The 22,424-nt window shown below is 44.4% G+C and overlaps 1 protein-coding gene across 3 annotated transcripts in view; it reads right to left on the bottom strand.

Annotated features, from left to right (window-relative positions):
• The window catches only part of WWC3 (WWC family member 3), an 84,567-nt gene extending 62,626 nt beyond the window's left edge, over nt 1-21,941 (bottom strand). For 2 of the 3 annotated variants that reach the window (XM_017889724.1, XM_017889725.1), the window contains exons 1-4: nt 21,832-21,941; nt 17,865-18,068; nt 6,201-6,277; nt 5,281-5,360 (exon numbers count right to left, since the gene is read on the bottom strand). In XM_017889724.1, the coding sequence (XP_017745213.1) occupies nt 5,281-5,360; nt 6,201-6,277; nt 17,865-18,068; nt 21,832-21,847 (377 nt within the window). In that variant the 5' untranslated portion in view covers nt 21,848-21,941. Of the gene's footprint in view, nt 1-5,280; nt 5,361-6,200; nt 6,278-15,658; nt 15,715-17,864; nt 18,069-21,831 lie in introns of those variants that run through there. The other variant, XM_017889726.1, reaches the window with a different exon arrangement.
• Between the last annotated feature and the right edge of the window lie 483 nt (nt 21,942-22,424).

Raw genomic sequence — 22,424 nt, 5'->3', positions numbered from 1 at the left:
CATTTCAGATAATAAATATTCAACCTATAATACGACAAATACATTCACCCTTTAACTTACCAAGCCCGCTTTCAGGAACTTATCCTGAAAGATACATATCCACAACTTAGGTAAAAAGCTGACGAGAAATGTTATTAATATAAATCAAAGCACTGGGCTAACAAGGCCAGAACCTACCAATCATCGTCACACCACAAAAAGAAACAAGCAGAGAGCAGTACCTCCTGATGGAAGTAACACCACCACCTAAAAACATTCTCACTAAAAAAAAGAAATCGAACTTGAATCCGATCAAGCCTCTCAAACTATTATACCCATTTGCATAAATAACAAGGGACAGAGGAACATGTTCAATGACATCATGTGAATTTCAGCAGCAAAACCCAACACTAGGGAAATTCTATAGGACAACCAAATTACTTTCTCCAACAAATAAGCTGTCAGGGGGAAGAAAAAAAAAGGAGGGAGAGTAGAAAAGAAAAGACGTAAGAGACATCAATCAAAGGCACTCTGTGGCCCAAACTGGACCCAAACACCTGAAGAAATGCAAGAGCTCACTGGACACAAGATGCCTAGTAAGTGGGGTACAGGGATTAGAATTATTTTCAAAAGAAGTCCATAACTTTTGGAGACGTATTTATGGATTAAATGGGATTCTGACATTTGCTTCAATAAGGCCGTGAGAGCTTAGCAGATGGGGCGGGGCCACCACCGAATCAAGACTGGCAATTGTGCAGGTTAAATGGGGTGAGGGGTACAGGAGGGTTTTAGTATACTATTCTCTCTACTTTTATGTTTGATATTTTCCATCATTAAAAGCTTACATGCATACACTTCACATAGATACATATATAACATACACCCATGTACATATTCTATCATTAACCCAGCAAACATATCTGTGGCCAATTCCTCTCTACAACAATCAACAATATATATAGATTTAAAGTAAAATACAAAAGGTTCTTTTTTCCTTACTTGGACCCAAGTGTAATGATGAATTTCCTTGCTAGCCAGGAAATTCACCAAGATAAACAAGGCAAGCTTAAAATGTTATAAGCAGCCAAACTCCTGGTGAGGTGCTCTGGAAAAGAATACACTGGATATTCTGGGAAGCAAGAACAGCAGGAAATTTTCTGGAGGAAAATCTTGGGCCACTGCTTTAAAGCAATGTTGGTGATAAAATCAGAGATGCTTCATGTTTAGGTATAACAGTTCACGTGCTATCTGTATGTATAGTCAGGATTTCCCAGTAGAGATGGGGTAATCACATTTTCAATACTTGAAAAGGCCTTCTAAAATTTTTCAATTAAAAAAATATACATTTGCATGATTCGATCCAAACATAAAAGCCCAATGTCCAATACCAGAAAAAATAATGAGGCTGTTTTCATCTCATAAGCTGTGGAACTCAGAGAAAGGTTACCAGATTATCTTCCACTTACAAAAATATTTTAAGAGTGGCATGGGTGCCTGTGTTTTCTCTTCTGCCTGTGAGGCTCTGTCTGTCCCAGAATAAAGTAAACATGCACAGTGACAACGCAGCGTCAGACAGAGCCAAGGCAACATGCCCATTAAACAATGGCTCTGGGCAGCTCCCTCCTGAAAGCTGACTTGCCCCTGGTCAGGCATGAGGTGGGGTGAGCCCCTCAGGACCAAGGCCAGGTCCAGAGCCTTCCCCAGGCCACTCCTTGGCCTCCAGGGGGAGGGCGGGTATTCTCATGAGCTCTGGCAAGCAGAAGGAGCCTCCCCTTGGCTCAGGCAGGCAGGAGGAGCCTCTCCTTGGCAAGTGGCAAGTTTACAATTGCTGTTCCCAAGCGTGGGATCTTGATAATGAAAGCAGAAAGAAAATCCAAACAGCACTGGCCCGCCTCTCTTCCAGGAGCACAACTTGCGCTCCATTTTGGCCGCAGGTGTAAAGTTAAAATTCTTGCTATTCTGGCTCCTGCTTCTCTGTCTAATGCCCCTAGGGAAACAGAGGCTGCCTTTTCCTATTCTTGAAACCACTGCAACTACAAGAGATGAATTCACATTCTAGCCATGCTAAGGAGAAAGGGGTTTTCTCAGTCAGCAGTACATTTTATTTTCTAAATCAGTCCGTCTACAGCTGACACTGCTATATGGCCTTTTTCTTCAAATAAGGAAATGGAGTTCACCAGAACGATGGAGCCACGGCAAAGCAACAGGCGCTGAGCCCAGCAACCCACTACAGAAACCACGGCCATGAGGGAAGTGCCAGACGTGGCTCCCTGCTGATGCTCAGGAATCCTGAGCAAACTCAGACTCTTCCTGAACCCCAGTCACTTTCCTCAGAGCTGCAAATGAGAATGACATTAACTGCAACCTCCAGCACACACAATGACTAACATTAAAACGACATACTGGGCCGGGCGCGGTGGCTCATGCCTGTAATCCCAGCACTTTGGAGGCCGAGGCAGGTGGATCACCTGAGGTCAGGAGTTTGAGACCAGCCTGACCAAAATGGTGAAAACCAGTCTCTACTAAAAATCAAAAATTAGCTGGGCATGGTAGCATGTGCCTGTAATCCCAGCTACTTGGGAGGCTGAGACAGAAGAATTGCTTGAACCCAGGAGACAGAGGTTGCAGTGAGCCAAGATCGCATCACTGCACTCCAGCCTGGATGACAGAGAAAGACTCCCCATCTCAAAAAACAAACAAACAAAAAACAACCTATTGCCCACAGACACGGTATCACAATGAGAGACAGCTACAGTGTGGCCTAATGAAGGTAGGAAATTCACCTCAAATCCAACTAGGTAGTCCTAATAACTTTTAGTGACCTGTCACAAATCAAATGATTTGTTTCTGCTTATTCCTTATCCACTCCCTTAGCCAAAGTGACACAGGATGACACTGCCACAGCACACACAGTTGCATCTGAGGAGGTATTGGATTATCTGGAGGCTGGCTGGAGTGGGGGGCTAAAAGGACAGAACACACGTAAGTGCATTTGGAAAGCACGCTAGCCTATGCGCTGCATGAATGACAAAACCAGCAGCCGGTTGGCTGGAAAAGAAACTTGATTTGCTTAAGATAAAACTAAAGAAGAGGCCGGGCACAGTGGCTCATGCCTGTAATCCCAGCACTCTGGGAGGCCGAGGTGGGCAGACCGCCTGAGGTCAGGAGTTGGAAACCAGCCTGGCCAATGTGGCAAAACCCCATCTCTACTAAAATACAAAAATTAGCCAGGTGTGGTGGCAGGCACCTATAATCCCAGCTACTGGGGAGACTGAGGCACGAGAATCACTTGAACCTGGGAGGGGGAGGTTGCCGTCAGCCAAGATCGCACCACTGCACTCCAGCCTGGGACAGAGCAAGACTCTGTCAAAAAAAAAAAAACTAAAGAAGAAGCTTTACTAACACTAACTAGGGCTAATAAAAGGAAGCTCTGAGTGTAGATCCAAAATGCACACAAACACATAGCTGGGTAATGGTAGTAATTACATCTATACCTCACATTCCTTTATTACTTCCCCATAAAGAGCAGTGCTGCAGTCACGTGTGCCACTTCATTCGTCTGCACGCAGGATGAAAGAGGCAACATGCTGCCCACCTGTGTCAGTAACAGTAACCACACAGAGTTGGGCTAATTGTTTCTGGCTGGCCATGTACCAGGTGCTGGTGCTGTCCTCAGTATAACTCAGCACAATGATTGCTGTTATGGACTGTGTGTTTGTGTGTCCTCCAAATTCTTACATTGCCGCCTTACCCTCTAATGTGATGGCATTTGAAGGTGGGGCCTTTGGGAGGTGATCAGGAGTAGATGAGGTCACAGGGTGGAACCCCATGATGGGATTAGGCAAAGGAAGAGAGAACAGAGCTTTTGCTCTCTTGGCCATAAAGGACATTGTGACAAGATGGTCATCTGCAAATCAGGAATCAGGCCCTCACCAGGAACCAAATATTGGACCTCCAGCCTCCAGAACTGTGAGAAACAAATATCTGCTGTTCAAGCCACCCAGTCTATGGTATTTGTCATAGCAGCCTGAGCTGCCTAAAACAATCACCATTTGCAGATGAGAAAAGTAGGTGCAGAAGGCGTGAGGCACATGTGCAAGTTCAGCAAGGAAAGCCAGTGAAGGGACAGAATGGCTCAGCAAACCTTCAGACCCACACCAGCGCCACTTCTCAAACACCACCTTTAGTTCACGAAATCTGCAGACTTGATACAGCTCACTAATTGTAAACAATTCATCCCCAATCTCTTAGTAGGGATAAAGTTCTAATTGTAAAAACGAGAACAGGAGGAAGACCTACAGACCGGAATGTCCAAAGGAGCTTTCTGCGATGATGGAAATCTATCGCCTATGGTGTTCAATAAAGTAGCCACCAGCATGGTGGTTCTCAGCTGGGATTAAATGTGTTCTTTAGGGGACACTCGGCAATGTCTAGAAACATTTTTGGTTGTCACAATGCAGGTGGAAGATGCTACTGGCATCTAGTGGGTAAAGAGTAAAGACAACGTTCTTTTTTTTTTTTTTTCCTTAGAGTCTCGCTCTGTCGAGCAAGCTGGAGTGCAACGGCACAATCTCGGCTCACTGCAAGCTCTGTCTCCCAGGTTCAAGAGATTCTCCCTGCCTCAGCCTCCCGAGTAGCTGGGATTACAGGTGCCTGCCAAGTGATTCTTGTGCCTCAGCCTCCCGAATAGCTGAGATTACAGGCATGCACCACCACGCCTGGCTAACATTTGTGTTTTTAGTAGAGATGGGGTTTCACCATGTTGGCCAGGCTGGTCTCGAACTCCTGACCTCAGGTGATTCACCCGCCTCAGCCTCCCAAAGTGTTGGGATTACAGGCGTGAGCCACCAGGCCTGGCCAAGACAACATTCTACAGTGCATAGGATAGTCCCCCCAAGATAAGAATGATCCAGCCCCAAATCCCACTAGTGCTAAATGGTGGAGAAAACCTGCATTAGCCACATGTCACTAGTGAGTACTTCTGATGTGGCTACTGAGACTGGGAAACTAAACTTTTAATTTTCTTTAAATGTCAATTTTAGAACAAAAAATTTAAAAGAATAAAACTAAGAAAAAGTCTAATTTAAATGTAACTAGCCATGAGTGTCTTGCACAGCTATAGTAAACGTGCATAAAACATAAAAATAAAGGTCTGTTCCCGAGTATCTCCATTTAAAGCAACCGAAATATCTTCAAGGAAAAGAGAGATTCTGAAGTTAGGCATTGGAAAATCATGAGCATAAATAAAGGACATGAAAGTGAAGGTCATGAAGCTTTGGAACAAGTGTCCAGGCAACTCACTCTTGCAGGGTCTCCACCCCCTTTTCTTTGTACTGCAGTTCCTGCTTCATCTGGGTCAGCTCTCGTTTTAATCTGGAAAGCTAAAGACAAATCACATTTTTTTTCCAAAAACCAGCTGTGAAGAATGATTTCTACAGTTGTTATTAACACTGCCATCTGAGTTTCTACTCAGCTTGCAGTTCAGAAGATCATCTATTCTCACTATAAACTTCCATTCACATGCATAAGAAGCAGCCTTTCTAGAAGACCTGCTGTGCTTACATACAAAAATCCCAGATTAGACAGACTCTTACCCAAGTGGGGAACCAGTAACATTTTCAAGGTTTCCACATTACAATTGCAACTTTTGTAACACATTCTTCATCTTTCCTTCTACCCACTCCTCTCAGACCCCCAAACATGAAACTTTGTGTCCAGAAGCCTGCTCTCTGACTACCTGAAACTCAATGGCTCCTGGAGTGCTTCTTTAAACAGATTCTGGGACCCACTCCAGGTCCACGTCAAAACTCAGGGGCTAGGCCTGGAAGCTCGCACTTTGAACAAGCTCCCAGGTATTTTTCTTAGCTGTGCTAAAATTTGAGAACCACTGCACTAAAAGATACACCCTGATTCAGGGAATGACACACCAAGAGAGGAGCAGGCTTCATTGCCAAGATGTTTCTTGTGCTTTGTCCCAAATGCAACAAAAGTGTTCCCCTTCCCAGACAACCAAGACAAGCGTCTGAAGAGATGAAACACGGTAGCACACAGATAATTCAGGGGTTACCGGGGAAGCAGCCTCAGAACCCTCAGAACCCTTCCAGTCTAACACTGCTAGCGATCCCTCCAGGAGGAGTCAACCAGAGGGGAATGCCAGCAGCCTAGGCTGCGAGGCCTCAGGCTTCCATTCACCTGGTTGTAAAAGCATCGGTTTTACTCACCCTATCCCGACGACTTGCTATTTCTGCTTTAATTTGGTGTGGGTCATACTTTGTATTTGTTGAATATCCAGAGAATGCTAAAGAGAAAGAAAATATTTTATTTTATAATAGATCCTTCAAAATACATACACATAAGGAACTTCTGATTCACTGCATTAAATAACTCTAAATCTCTGATTTACAAGAGGTCACTGGCTCCTAAAGAACTGACATTTAACATCTTCAAATCTTCCTGATGTTTGATATTTGAATCAGGACTTTCTATAGGATCCCATATAATAAAATACATGGCTGTAGGTCAATCAAAACTCTGCTTAGTTCTACTATAAAACTACTACTGTTAAACACCATAGAGACACAGTGGGTGGGGGAGGGAAGAGGTATGATTATGATGTAGGAAACTGTATTTAATACGTGAACAGTACTTGCAGTATGAACCTACTTTTACTTTCTTTTAAAATACATATACAGACATCACTGGAAAGATAGAACCAAAAGTTAACTGCAGTTATTCTCAGTGGCTGCATTAAAATGATTTTATTTTATTTCCTTCACACCTATATTCTCCAGATGAACAATTTTTGACACAAGAAAGGAAAAAAAAATTAGAAATTTGTAAAATAAAAAAGATTTCTAGTAATACGTCAGTATCTGGCAGTCTTGAGAAAAGGATGGAAAGATGGGCCCCAAGTCGTTTGTCCCAGAAACTGAAGTGAGGCACTCACGCTTTTACTCTAATAACTTGTTTTGATGAATGTTTAGCTAAAAGACATCACATACCTCAATGCTTTCCTAAACAGTGCAGTGTACATGATTTAAAGTCTCTTTACAGACATGGCATCATTATTGTGAGTAACCAATACCTAGGGATGAATAAGAGCCACAGAGCTATTTACACGCTACGCACAGTCAGCAAATTTCCGTGCACACAGAGAGCTGCAAGCTTTTTCCAGTGTTACGGCAGCTGGAGCAGCAAGTGGCTATTCCTAATTTCTACTACCCCATCCACCGCTCTGCGGTGCTTTTTCTTGATGCTTCTGCCTCCTTTCTTTAGGTTTCTGAAGCCATGGGCTCTGTACCACTGCTGCATGGCTTCTCTTCTGCTTAGCTAGTGGAATGCTGGTCTGTCTGCATCTGTAAACCACCCCACTCTGGTGCCCTCTGCCTCCCAGTTATTGTCATTAACATCACCTGCTCAGAAGACACACCTGCAAGGATGGAGTCCTTTCTTTAACTCCTTTGATCTGAGAATCAAAGGCTGGCTGTCATTCAGATAACTAGGTGCCAACAATGAGAAACCAATTCAAAATCATTTGCAGACTATGTACTGCAAAGGATGGCTCAACATCATCCAGTAACTTCAACAGCACAATTACTTCAAACCTCAATTAGAACCACATCCAAAGTTCATTTGAGCAGTCGGATCTCCTGTTTTAATAACAGTTCTATGGAAAATCTACTATTTCAGTCCCATTCAGTCAGAATTTCAAACAACTGAATCTACTGGAAATAAACAACTGGAAGAGCTAAATGTTTGCCAACTTTATCTCCAATTTTCTTATACTTAGACTCATGATCTCTCAAAGACATGGAGTAAAATACTTTACAAACAATTCTTTCTTAGACAAGACTGCCTATTTCCAAATCCTACATCTTCCATCTTGCCTGACTCCCTGGTTTCATTTAAGATCGGTAATGAATGCAATATCTCCAACAATGCCCTTAAAAGGCAGAAATAATTTATAGAAAACATCTCCATATTAAACTCCTGGGACTTTAAGTTTCCCAGATCTGAGCTTAAAGGCCTTTCACTTGGGATAGAGATAATACGCAAATGAGGCTATGAGGTTAGGGCTTGCTGAATCCTGGCTTACAACACTACAACACATGTGTCAACTTGTCAACTTGCAGTGGGAGGAACACAAGGCCAAGAATTATCACCTGGGATCTTTCCCATTAAGGGTAGAAAGTAAGCCTACCATCAAGTTCAACAAAGTTCACTGCAATGCTAAACATCAGCACCGGTGAGGCGCCGTGGCTCACGCCTGTAATCCCAGCACTTTGGGAGGCCGAGGTGGGCGAATTACGAGGTCAAGAGATCGAGAACATCCTGGTCAAAATGGTGAAACCCCATCTCTATTAAAAATACAAAAATTAGCTGGGCGTAGTGGCAGGTGCCTGTAATCCCAGCTACTCAGGAGACTGAGGCAGAAGGATTGCTTGAACCCAGAAGGCGGAGGTTGCAGTGAGCCAAGATCACGCCATTGCACTCCAGCCTGGTGACAGAGTGAGACTCCGCCTCAAAAAAAAAAAAAATCTGTATCAATCTTCCTCTGTCTGTGCAGTTTCATACGGAAAATTAGCAAAGAGACTTGAAATACACAGGGGAGGTGTCCTGGATACTGTTGGACATCTACGCAGCAACCTTCCCCCATTTCTCCTTCCTAAGTACTAGAACCCTGGAAGTGTTGGGTAGCCACCTCTCCCCAAGAGACTCAGCATGTATCCACTCCTAGAGGGGGAAACTGACAAACCAATGACACCACTGAACCACTGAATCCACCTATGGGAAATCCTACCCCACCTCCAGAGGACTCCACTATGTGACAATGAATTTCCTTATTGTCCAGGCCCATGAGAAATAGTCTTCTCTGCTGCAGCTGAAACCATCATAAATGACAGAACACCTTTTAATTATATGGATCGCATTCATGTTACTTTTGCTATGGTCTCTGTAAAATTATAAAATTCCAGGACTGGGATAAGGGAAAAGTCTACTCAGGTAACTAACACAGCGAATACATTTTATCTTCAAATACTAAGGATGGTTGTGAACACTGGTATAACTTTTAATAATGTAATTCAATTTATAAATAAAATTCTCAGTTCCTCAGATCTGCCCGTAAGTCTACAAGAACCACTTACAGAGTCCGAGACCAGCTCAGGACTCCAGACCCCATAACAGCGTGCACTACACAATACTTTTTTTTCTTTTGGAGACAGGTTCTCACTCTGTCACCCAAGCCAGAGCACAGTGGTGTGATGTCAAACTCACTGCAACCTCTACCTCCTGGATTCAAGCGATTCTCCTGCCTCAGCCTTCCAAGTAGCTGGGATTACAGGTGCCGCCACCACACCCAGTTAATTTTTTGTATTAGTAGAGATGGGGTTTTGCCATGTTGGCCAGGCTGGTCTGGAACTCCAGACCTCAAGTGATCCACCCACCTCGGCCTCCCAAAGTGCTGGGATTACAGGAGTGAGCCACCGTGTTCAGCCTTCTACAACATTTATAAACGGAATATCTTCCTCTATTAAGACATGTCTCCAATCTCGAGGTTTATGATAAAGACCAGACTTTCACCTCTAAAGTTTTCTTCTCTCTTGAAGAGTTGAGTGGGCAGAGCTATTAAATAGCAATATGGAGTCTGCTCAGGCATATAACATTGCCTCAGATAATATAATAATGAGGTTATAGCCTAGCTGGACCACAGCAATGTAAATTATTATACCTTGCTATTACAGGGTGCCTTTCACGTTTATTTAATCTATTCTCATAAAATCTTTGTGAAGGTGAAATGATACTTACGTTTCCTTGCCCATTTTATAGATTAAAAGACTGAGTTTGTAGTGACTTGATCTATAATACACTATGCCATCATTCACAGAGGGCTTCATGTCTAGAATCTGGGTTCCTGTGGGTCAGCTGCCAAAGATCCTTTAATTGGGCTAGCTTTCCCAGAAGAAGAAACGGTCCTCCAGCTCCCCAGTGCCCACCACCCAATGGGTGAACTTGACCTGTGTATTTAGCACTCAAAATGTTGCAAACCCCACTACTTAACTCTGGATTTCAGTTTGACAGATTACTGAAAGGGGAAATGTGTGTGCCCATGTGTCTGTCTGTCTTTGTCTCTCTTATGTACAGGCCTCCTCTGAGCTATGGAAACCTAAGGTCACCCCAGAGGAAAGCCATGCTTTAAAAGACCAGCAGTCCTTCTTCAAAGACATCCTCTGGGGCAGGTTGCTCTTTAGGACCAGGTGTAGGCCTCCACGGATCAGCACTGTCAGGAGTTGCTCAAGGGAGCCAAGAATGACTCTGGGCAAAAGGCCGACAAGCCCTGACAGGTTCCAGGTTGACAGGTACTATCTACCAGAGAGGCACACGGAGAAATATGCAAGGCCAACAAAGTGGGCAGGATGGGTTTCTTTAAGGCAATATAAGTAAAAGACCAAAAACAATCAAGTAAGGCCACCTGGGGGTGATCTACAGAAGTAACCCAAGATGCCACCAAATCCTAACCAAGAATTCTCCCTCCAGGACAGACGAGGGGATTATTTCTCAGGAAACATATGCTTTGCTGCAACCTTCAAAATCTGGCTTACCAACTAATATATGGGAAAAATGCTCCATGATCCTTTATTCTCCTGCCTGCTCCAACATGTTTGTGTGAAGGAAAACAAAAAGTTTTGAATTGGAATGGATTGCCTGTAGTCCTGTTCCTAACCAAGACAGCAAATGAGAAATCTTTCAACAGCGAGAGCACCAATAAGGCCTGGTGCGGTGGCTCACATGTGTAATCCCAGCACTTTGGGAGGTGGAGGCAGGCAGACCTCTTGAGTCCAGTAGTCTGAGACCAGCCTGGGCAACACGGCAAAACTCCATCTCTACAAAAAGTACCAAAATTAGCTAGGTATGGTGGCACACGTCTGGAGTTTCAGCTACTCAAGAGGCTGAGGTAGGAGAATCGCCTGAGCCCGGGAGGTTGAGGCTGCAGTGAGCCAAGATCACACCACCACACTCCAACCTGAGCAACAGAGCAAGATCCTATCTTCAAAAAAAAAAAAAAAAAAAAAAAAAACAGAGCACCAATGGAAGACATCATTGTGGAGACCAGGGCTTGCGAACTTTCAGGGAAGGAATGGGTTGGCAGGATCTGATGCGCCTGATAAGCGTCAAGCTTCACCACCACCATAATCCAAGATACTCAGGGGTGGATCAGGGCCCTTCTTCACCAGATGATTAACGCTGCCTCTTTCAATGTAGACTTTGAGCTAACTCCTGGAACCAGGATAGCCTAAAACAAAGTCGTATTCCTGCCTGCTACAGGGGCCATTCCACACTCCATTCCTAGGCCCAGCTGGATTTTCAACCCTGGTCGATCACCTGAAAAGCTTTAAAAAAAAAAAAAAAAAAGGCTGGGGCGCGGTGGCTCAAGCTGTAATCCCAGCACTTGGGCAGGTCCGGAGGCGGCGCCTGGATTCACGAGGTCAGGGAGATCGAGACCATCCTGGCTACACGGTGAAACCCCGTCTCTACCTAAAAAATACAAAAAACTAGCCGGGGCCAGACGGTGGCGGCCGCCTGTAGTCCCAGCTACTCGGAGCTGAGCCTAGGAGCAATGGCGTAAAACCCGGGGGAGGCGGGAGCTTGCAGTGAGCTGAGATCTGGTACACTCCAGCCTGGGTGACAGAGCGAGCACTCCTTCTCAAAAAAATAAAAAAAAAAAAAAAAAAAAAGCCTGGTCCCACCACAAGGCCAGTTCTACCAAAATCTCTTGGGGTGAGGTCCAAGCAGCAAGTTTTTAAAGATTCTAGCTTGCAGCCAGGTCTGAGAACTATGGGTATAGACCAGGGATTGGCAAACTTTTTCTCTAATGGGCCAGACAGTAATATTTTTGGCTTTGTGGGCCATACAATCTGTCTCAAATACTCTTCTGCCATTGTAGCTGCTATAGACAATAGGTTAGTAAATGGACATGGCTGTGTTCCAATAAAACTTTATTTACAAACACCCACAGTGGATAGGATCCAGCCCACAGGCCTGATATAGTTTGCAGACCTGAGGTTTAGACTATCATCGTACCCCATGCAAGAATTTCTTCCAAAAGATCCTACAAATGGTCATATATAGTTCATCTGAATGTACCTGGGGCTAGAGTTTCTCAGGAAGAATAAAGGAATAACTCCAGGAAAAAATGTGTCTGAGATAATGAACGTATTCAGTGTTAAAAGGTAGGCAAATAGAAGAACATGTTGCAATAAAGAAAGTAGAAGAAAACTCTACAAAATGGAGCTGTAGAAAAAGTAGCAGGTGTGTCTCAGAGAGAATGAGCCCATTGTTGAGCAGTTTCACCCCAGTGTTCTACGAAGCATAAATGAGGCCTGGGCACTACCAGGCAGCTAGCTCAGAAGCTCATTGAAATCAAGCAGGGTTGGGTTCCTACTCTCATGGAGACAAGTGTGCAAAGTATTCAGCCAAGTATCTGAATTTGCTTTCAGGTCAAGGCATGGATGTTCTTAGATACCAGAGAGCCCAATATTGCCACAAAATCGTTCCTCTCCAATGAACGAAGTTTTCTTCTGGTGGTTTCCATAGCTCGAGGGAAATGTGTGAAGGGTATAGGTGAGATGCACTTCTTTCTACCTTCTGCTCCCACATTAGAAACGGCTGTTCCAGTTAATTCCTCTGTTCACACATTATTGCCTCATCTTTACCAACAAGCAACCATTAGGAATAAAACGTGTTCCCGGCTGGGCACGGTGGCTCACACCTGTAATCCCAGCACCTTGGGAGGCCGAGGCAGGCAGATCACGAGGTCAAGAGATAGAGATCATCCTGGCCAACATGGTGAAACACTGTCTCTACTAAAAATACAAAAATTAGCTGGCTGTGGTGGCGTGTGCCTGTAGTCCCAGCTGCTCAGGAGGCTGAGGCAGGAGAATCACTTGAACCCGGGAGGCAGAGGCTGCAATGAGCCAAGATCGCGCCACTGCACTCCAACCTGGCGACAGAGCGAGACTCCATCTCAAAAAACAAAACAAACAAACAAACAACAGGAAAAACATGTTCCCGCCATTTAGTATATATCAACAGCAGGTGCTAACAGCTGTCGAAAAATAAATGAACAGTTTAGTGATCTTCCATGGGCCATGGAAAAGTCAAGATCTAGAAAGTGCTCTGTCTTCCACTTGCCCCCTTTATTGCTGCAAAATTTCCAGATGACTTGTCAATTTATAACTAGTCTTTATTTTCAGATAACCTGAAAGTTGGATGGGGGAGGGGTTCCATAAACACCATCAGCTGTTCTGAGTGGCCTCTTCCATGTCTAGGAAACTGTACAGAGCACTGAAGGCCACCAACACAAACAGATCTGGGCTTAAATCCAACTTCTACCATCTACTGGGTATGTAATCCTGAAGAAATAATTTAGCCTACCTGATACTCAGTTTCTCATGTGAACAATAAAGAAAAAACAGCACGTGCTTGACAACACCGTGATCATAACAATGCATAGAAAACACCAGCTCATTGGATATTGGTTCCTTTCACTTCAAGTCATTACCCATGAAGGAAGAACTGGGAATTAAGTCCAGATGTTATTCTGTTCACAGTATCAGAAAAAGGAAACGCCTCCTGCTTTAGATGACTAGCACTGAGGGAGATATGGGCAGTGAGACCCGTGTGGCTACACAGCCAACTTGTGCTATGGAAACTGCCACCAGCAGCTCCCAACATGGGCCCAGGCCCTCTGGCATGGCTGTAGAAGCCATCTGTTAGATCATGGTCAAGCCAACAGGATCACTGCATTGGACTCTATCCTGTAGCCAGAAAGAATTCATCTGAGTCCATTCTAGCAGGGTTTTCCTTGCTGTACCTTGTAGTTCAGGTTAAATGGCAGATTGAGAGAGCTTGGTGGAAGCCCTAGGGACAGCAGCAAGTTGATAAAACACTTGGATCAACTCCTAGATTCCGTTCAGAGTTGGTTTTTTCCCTGATGAGCTGATAGGCCCCAGGAAGACCCACTGGCATCTCCAGCTCTTTCACAAAAACAGGCAGGCCCACTTTTGGCCTCGAAGGCAACCTACACACATAGAGGAAGAGATCATATCCACACGGAGACATCCAGCAGGTCAGGAAATGGAATCTGGTGAGCACCTTAGAACCTCAAGTCAACAACAGAGTCATCAGCTTCCTCTACTGAAGGAACAGATACCACTTCAAAAAGAGCCTCTTGAGTGTATCTTTTTAACGGGCATTAATAAAACCCCATAGGGCACAAAAGAAACGTAATTGAGTAGAATTCCCTATTTGCCCAAACATCAAAGAAGTGAAAAGCCCATGGAAATACAAAAACTGATCCAGTAGGATCCTCAGCTCCTCAGGATGCTGAAGTACTGAATACTTGAAACCTACAGCTTGGCACTGCATTGGGATTCCTCGCTCACTGCCCCTCAGAGTGGGTGTGGAATCAGACGGGATGTTCTAATGTCTGCATCATTGAGGGCATCTAGTTCAGCGTCCCCACAGTCACTGCAGCTGACATTCTGGCTGCACTGTTAGTAGTCAGTACACAATACACACTTTCTCTAGACTCAATTTTCTTTCTTTCTTTTAAATAGAGACAGGGTCCTGCTAAGTTGCCCAGGCTGGTTTTGAATTCCCGGTCTCAAGTGATCGTCCTGCCTCAGCCTCCCAAAGTGTTGGGATTACAGGCGTAAGCCACTGTACCTGGCCTCAATTTTTCTTTTCAATCACTGGCAAGAAACATCCTGCCAAGTTTTTCTGCTATGTACTTCTTCCATTCCATTCTTTGAAAGAGTGATTTGAGAGCCTCTTTGGAGACCAAACCAAATGCAAGCATGTAAAAGAGAAGGTACCCAAAGACTGCTGGAAAGAAACACACTATTAGGTTGGATTATAAGAATAGCCAACATTCAGCCCTTTTTTAGATACAAAAACGGCAATTTTATACCATTCAACCTAACTTCTACCAAGTAACTTTCTGAAATGTTTAGAGTTGCTAACTATATGATCTCAGAACCAGTTATAGGCCATTGCTTCAGCTAAGGAGACATCAAGGCACCAAGCCCATAGGCTTCTGCATCATCAAAAAGACTGGCCGGGCACGGTGGCTCACACCTGTAATCCCAGCACTTTGGGAGGCTGAGGCAGGTGGATCACCTGAGGTCAGGAGTTCCACACCAGCCTGGCCAACATGGCAAAATTCTGTGTCTACTAAAAATGCAAAAATTATCTGGGCGTGGTGGTGGACACCTGTAGTCCCAACTACTCAGGAGGCTTAGGCAGGAGAATCGCTTGAACCCGGGAGGTGGAGGTTGCAGTGAGTCAGTGAGCCAAGATCGTGCCACTGCACTCCAGTCTGGGTGACAGAGCAAGACTCCATCTAAAAAAAAACAAACGAACAGTATTCTAGGCCATAAAAGTCATCTTAATAGATTTCAAAAGACTGAAATGTTAGTCTCTGACCACAATGGAACTAAGTTAGAAATAAACAACAACATGACATCTTTAAAAGTCCTACTGACTTACTTCTAAACAACCCATGGGTCAAAACCACCAAAAAAAAAAAAAAGGGAAAATTATTTTGAACTGAAAAAAATGACAGCATATCAAAATTTATGAGATGCAGTTAAAGTAGTACTTAGAGGAGAATCCTTACCTTTAATGGCTATGTGTGGAAGTAAGAAAGATCTAAAATCAGTGATCTAAATTTCCACTTTAGGAAGCTAGAAAAGGAAGAACAAATTAAAGCCAAATTAAGTAGAAGGAAAGAAATAATAAAGAAAAACCAGTAAGATAGAAACAGACAAGAAATGGGAGAACAGGGCAAACACCAGTGTATTGTAAAGATAGATAAAAATCAATAAAAGTTTAGCCATATTGATTAAGAGACATGAATTATTAATATCAGCAATTAAAGAGAGGACATCACTTCAAAGCCTACAGACATTGAAAGGCTAATAAGGGAATTCTACAAACAACTTCATAGACTTGACAGCTTAGATCACTGCGCAGCAAACTCCCTGTGGGCCAAATCTAGGTTGCTACCTGTTTTGATACTTCTGCTGGAACACGGCCAGGCACATCTGTCTACATGTTGTCTCTGAATGCTTTTGCAATATAACCACAGGGTAGAATAGTTGCCACTGAGATCACATAGTCCACAAAGTTTAAAATATTTACTATCTGACCCTTTATAGGAAAGTTTGCTGACTTTTAAATGAGATGAAATAGACAATTCTCTGAAACACACAAATGCCAAAACTGATTCAAGAAGAAACAAAAAATCCGGATACCTCTCTATTAAAAGTATTGGATTTGTAGTTAAAAACATTCCACAAAGAACTCCAGGTCCGGGTGGCTCTTTTGGTGAATTCTATGAAATACTTAAGAAAACAACTAATACTAAGCCTACACAAACTCTTTCAGCAAACAGAAGAGGAAGGAACATTCCCCAATTCATTCTATGAGGCCAGTATTACCCTCATACCAAAATCAGAGAAAGACATTCCAAGAAAAGATAACTGTGAAGATAAGAAACCAGCCTCTAAAACTCCACACATAGCTAACCTATCACATTCTGATGGAAAGTTAAAAACAAAACAAAGCCAAAAAAAAAAACCAACCAGGTATGTGCCAATATCTGCAGAGATGGAGATGAGATGGCTTGGAAGTAATACATCAGTAAAACTGAGTTCCCTGTTCCCCTCAAGATACACAGTAACAGAAATATCTTCAATTCCTATTGTAGAGGGTGTACCCCTACCCAGCTACAGCTTCTAAGGCTTCTGCCCCGTCAACAGTTGCTGCAATAAAACAGAGCACTAAACGTGTGGCCCCTTGGCCTTACCTCCATTCTGACTTGCAATACAAGTAAAGCTATGGCTGTGTCTTTAACATCTGCCATGGCAACATGGCACTAATATCACAGGAAAGGCCCCAAGTATCAGACAGGTTTTTATAAAATTCAACCCAGTGGTGCGAACTTTCATCCATTCTTTCCAAGCTTACGAGGGCCCAGGCCAGTCACAGTCATGCACATCTGTTGGGGTCTGTTGAGGGTGACAGTCTGCTGGGGAAGGAACTGGTTCATGTGGTGACTGTGTCCACAGCAAAATGCTTTGGGTTCTGAGAGTGGACCTGGTTTCTTCAAAACTGAGCACTTGCTGAGTACTAATGAAATGGACCCCCCACTCTGGCAGCCTTCAAAACTAGAGAGGTCCCTTTAGAGAACAGCAAGCAGTACATGGTTATCTTACCTGAGGGCCAGAAGGAGAGTGCCCCGATTCTCTGGGTCCTATGGTGTTCCTCCTCCTTCCCTGTACTGCCTACTAAAGCCTAGAGCCCAACAGAGGACTCTACAAAGAGACAGGGAGCTTGACATGGCTGAGGTCTCCTGAGTCTTCCCACTCAGAATGAATGAAACCACTGTGTGGATTTCCCAAGAGATCATCCCAGACAAGCAGTGTTAACTGCAGAGATCTCTGAGGGAAGCCCTCTTCAAAACTGACATGCAAGAGACAGGAGGCTGGTATACATTCCTACCCGAAATTTTGTTTTCTTGTTTATTTTTTACCTTCCCCACCTGAATGTGAGCTCAAGGGCAGAGACCTTTCCTTTCTTAGTCACCACCAACCATAACCCAGTGACTGGGCACAAAGTAAGCATTTGATAAACCCTTGCTACAGGAGTGGCTACCGGGTGCCCATCTGATTTCAGTGCCGAATACTGATGACCTAACACTATGTGATTAGAACCTTCACGAAGCTATCTTGCCCAAGGAAGGTTCAGTGTTTGCAGGTAACCTAGCAGAGAGATGGCTTTTAAAGTCACAATGGCTTTTAACAGGAGATAAGTCAACTCACAGCTGGCATGTGAGCGGCTGTCATCCTCACACATTTTGTGCAGTTGCTGGTATTCCTCCTGGGCCAGCTCAAACCGCTGCTGCTTAATCTGGTAGATTTCCTTCTTGGCATTGAGAGCCTCCTGGGCTACAATTAAATATTCCTTCAACATGCGCTCTTGCTCTCGCCTCCACTGTTCTCTTGGATCCTCAATCTGGGTAAGTTCTGAAATTTAAAAGGTAAAAACGTAAGTGACTTAAAAGTAGAATCCTTAGGTTGACCAACAGTCCTGCAGTGATGTCGCTCGTCAATGTGAAAATTAATTCATTACCAGGATGCATATTATGGAAGATTTTATATCACGAACCTTTCTACAGTGTGGAACACTTTCTATTTTTATATCCACAGTCCAGATGAGAAGGAAACTCTACAGATATGAAACAGTCCATTGGAGGAGGGAAGACAATACAAGACGACGTTTTCACCAACAAAGACCACACTTTAAGCATGGGAGGAGATGAACCCACGTGAGCTCAGAACTGTGACACTAATTGCTATTTATGACCTTCTCCTCATTGACTCCTTCTGCGTGAGATGATGGAAACTCTTCTGTGTCCCGGGCCTGACTGGCCCCCTTCTTTCATTTCCCAGACCAGACTGTGTAGTCTTCTCCCATTCCTCGCTGACTTCCTTGTCTCATCCCACCACAGCTTCCCTCATGTTCACTCCTGCTTCCTCCCTGTCCAGCTCTTCAAGGGCCTGTACCTAACTCCAGCTCCAGCCTCTCTCCCCAGCTCCAACCTTTCATTCCCACCTGCCTCCTGGATGCACCTCCACATGGATGGACCCAAAGTCATTCCTAGTCATTCATCCAAAGCAGCCCTCATTCTCCACACCACCTTTCCCCATCAAGAGCAAAACCAAACCAAACACCACACAGCACATGCCTTCTTCTCCTGTCTTCACCTTGCGGGGAGCCGCATCATCTGGATCTAACTGCGGAGCCAGCCTGGGGGTACAACCTGGGACTCATCCTCAAAGAATCCCACTCCTCTTCCTCCTGAAACATTCGGTGGGTTATGAAGAACTGAAGGTCCCTGCCCCTGGATATGATAATCATTGGTGACACGCCCTTGTCTCTGTCTCTCCTTACTTCAGTCAGACTCTCGGGACCTTCTGGTCTCATCCCACCAAAACCCATCCTCAGAGCACTCTCCAAAGTGACCCCTCTAACTGGGATGCAATGCTTTCACACAGAAATCTCTTTGAAAGCACAAAGTCGGCTGGGCGCGGTGGCTCAAGCCTGTAATCCTAGCACTTTGGGAGGCCGAGACAGGCGGATCACGAGGTCAGGAGATCGAGACAATCCTGGCTAACACGGTGAAACTCCGTCTCTACTAAAAAATACAAAAAAAAAAACTAGCTGGGCGAGGTGGCAGGCGCCTGTAGTCCCAGCTACTCCGGAGGCTGAGGCAGGAGAATGGCGTAAATCCGGGAGGCGGAGCTTGCAGTGAGCTGAGATCCGACCACTGCACTCCAGCCTGGGCGACAGAGCAAGACTCTGTCTCAAAAAAAAAAGAAAAGAAAGAAAGCACAAAGTCCAATCTCCTTAGCCTAATATACGAATTCCAAAACTCACTCGTCAACTTCATCTCATTTTCCATCCTTTTCCCCCAAAGCATTCTCTACGCAGACTGAACTTCTGCGAAGTACCCAAATATGCTTGGCTGGCTCCCCCGTGCCTTTGCCATGCTGACTCAGACCTCTTCTGTCACAGGAAGGCCTGCCGTCTTCCCAGGCACGCTGCAAAGGCACCTTTTCTCTGAAGCCTTCTCTGATCCTCTAGGCACACATGTCTCTCCCCTGCTTACGTGGGCTGCCCTTCTTCCCCCTTAACACTGGGCACCTGAGTGTTTTTATATCTTTTCTGTTTCCCACCTAAACTACAGCCTCTAGATGGCAGGGGCACAGCCTCAGTCACCTTTATACTCTCAGGACCTTTCACTGAGTGCATACAACAGAATGGTCTGTGTACACCATATACAAAGGAATACAATTCCACAAAAAGGAATAAAGTTCTGATGCTCACTATGACATGGAAGAACCTCAAAAAACAGCCAAGTGAAAGATGCCAGGCACAAAAGGCTACATAGCATCTGATTCCATGTCTATGAAATACCCAGAACAGGAGACTCCGCAGAGACAGAAAGCAGACTAGGGGTCACCAGGGGCTAGGGGAATGGGGAATGACTGCTTAACAGAGATGAGATTTCCCTTTGGGGTGAGGAAAATGTTCCGGAACAAGATAGAGGTGATGGCTGCGCAAGACTGTAAATGCACCAAATGCTACCAAACTATTCATTTTAAAAATGGTTCATTTTACGTTCTGTGAATTACACCTCAAAATGGTTAAAATGGTAAATTTTACATGATGTCTGTTTTGCCCCACACACACACACACACACACACACACACACACACACATACACTCACACTCACAAATGAAGGTGTGCTTGCTAGAATGTTTCCAGGTAAGTTCTCCTTTGGAAATCCCCTCCCTGTCTGCTCTCCTGTCAATATCCGTTGCTCACCCCTTCTCACACCATCCCAGTGCCCCTCCTAGAAAGCCTCTCCAAGCCGTAAAAGCTCACAGGAGAAGATTTACAAACCAAAACAAATGCAAAATCAGAGTCCTGCTCTTGTCTCAGAGATAAGATTCAGTGGGCGTGAGGCATCCGTACCACCAAGCCCTGGGAAGGATAAAGCCTATTAACAAAGCCACAGGCATCTGCCCAGGTCCACAGCAAGGTGGCCCTGTGAAGTGAGCAGCTCTTACATGTTACGAGCTGCCCCTTAGATATCAGCTGGGAAGCCTAGCTCAAACGGCCACATTTACCCAAACATACACAGTCGTGAAGTGCCAGGCTGGCAGAGAGCCACTGGGGCCTCTCAGCTTCTCTTCTGCCAGGTACTTGCCCTGTCCAGAAACCAGTGGGTCCACCTAGAAGTTCTCCTGCCACCTGGACTTGCCTGGGAGGGCAGCGGGGTCATAATGGTAGATATCCCCTGTCTCCAATCACCACTGCCCAGTCTCTGGATAAGAGCTGCAATCGGCCGGGCGCAGTGGCTCAAGCCTGTAATCCCAGCACTTTGGGAGGCCCAGACAGGTGGATCACGAGGTCAGGAGATTGAGACCATCCTGGCTAACACAGTGAAACCCCGTCTCTACTAAAAAATACAAAAAAACTAGCCGGGCGAGGTGGCGGGCGCCTGTAGTCCCAGCTACTTGGGAGGCTGAGGCAGGAGAATGGCGTAAACCCGGGAGGCAGAGCTTGCAGTGAGCTGAGATCCGGCCACTGCACTGCAGCCCGGGTGACAGAGCGAGACTCCGTTTCAAAAAAAAAAAAAGAGAGAAAGAAAAAAAAAGAAAATGCCTCCAGACAGTGCCAAGTGTCCCTGAGGGATAAAATCACCCAGGATGAGAACCACTGCTCTAGATAGTTCCACAAAGACCCACTGTTTTTGCTATGGTCTCTATACCATTTCCTCCCTTCAGAGAGAGAGAGAGAGAGAGAGAGAGATAGGTCACAAAGGTCTGGTGTATGAAAGCTAAAGTTAAATGTATAAGATGAAATGAAGTGAAGGTAATCAGTTGGGCACTTATTCCAATAACCTGTCAGCTCCACTCTGCAATAAATAATTTTTTCATTATGAGAGGTATTTCTATTTCCAGACTGGCTGGGAAATTTAGTCCTTGTAATAGTTATTAAAAACCTCCATTAAACATATTATATGCAGTCCCCAGCAAGACACAAGCAAAGTACAGCTACAGAACTGCTTCACTTTGTGAAGAACTGAGCTAATGGAAACTTCGGATTACATTTATAAAACCCAATTTAATGCTGCATTGGAAGGTAACGATTGTTTCACTCTACAAAAAGTTTTTGGCATCTTTGATATAATGCCACAGATTTTGCACACTACTTACTATTTATGTGGTCCATGTAATAAACTCCAATTTGTTTATCATATACAGTTTCCCATCCTAAAGGAAGTTCATCCCCAACACAATCGGCAAAGGTCAATGGCTTTGTTATCCTGCAAAAGAAAATTATGAAAACAAATGTGGAAGTCAGGTCAGTTTTGTATAAGTTTGCTTTATCTTATCTAATTGACTGCTTTTGCTCCAAATATTTGGTTGGAAAATTAATTCACCAGCTTTGCCTAAATAACTGTATTAGTACACTCGCAATCAGAAGCATTACTATCTCAAAGCACAACTTTAAATGTGAGCAAAAGAGATACTCGGTTACTAACAAAACAGGTAAAACAAGCATCTTCTTCCAAGCAGTATGTTTAATGAGGTGAGGACAATGGAATGTAGCTCTTCCAGAAAAATCAGAGAGCACCTATACTCTGTTCTCATTCCCTGAGAAATGTTCCCCTCACAACTTTCAGTTTCCATACATTACACATGAACATTGGCTTAAATCTATATAAAATGTATTTCCAATATTTTTATCTACCACTGGTCATGAGTTTAATAAACGTCAACCATTGGCCAAATGCAAAGAGCCAAGC

The sequence above is a fragment of the Rhinopithecus bieti genome, unplaced genomic scaffold (assembly GCF_001698545.2).
Source record: "Rhinopithecus bieti isolate Rb0 unplaced genomic scaffold, ASM169854v2 scaffold_19685, whole genome shotgun sequence".
NCBI classification, from domain to species: Eukaryota; Metazoa; Chordata; class Mammalia; order Primates; family Cercopithecidae; genus Rhinopithecus; species Rhinopithecus bieti.
The sequence above is the reverse complement of the archived record's forward strand: the minus strand, read 5'-3'. Positions and strand labels throughout refer to the sequence as shown.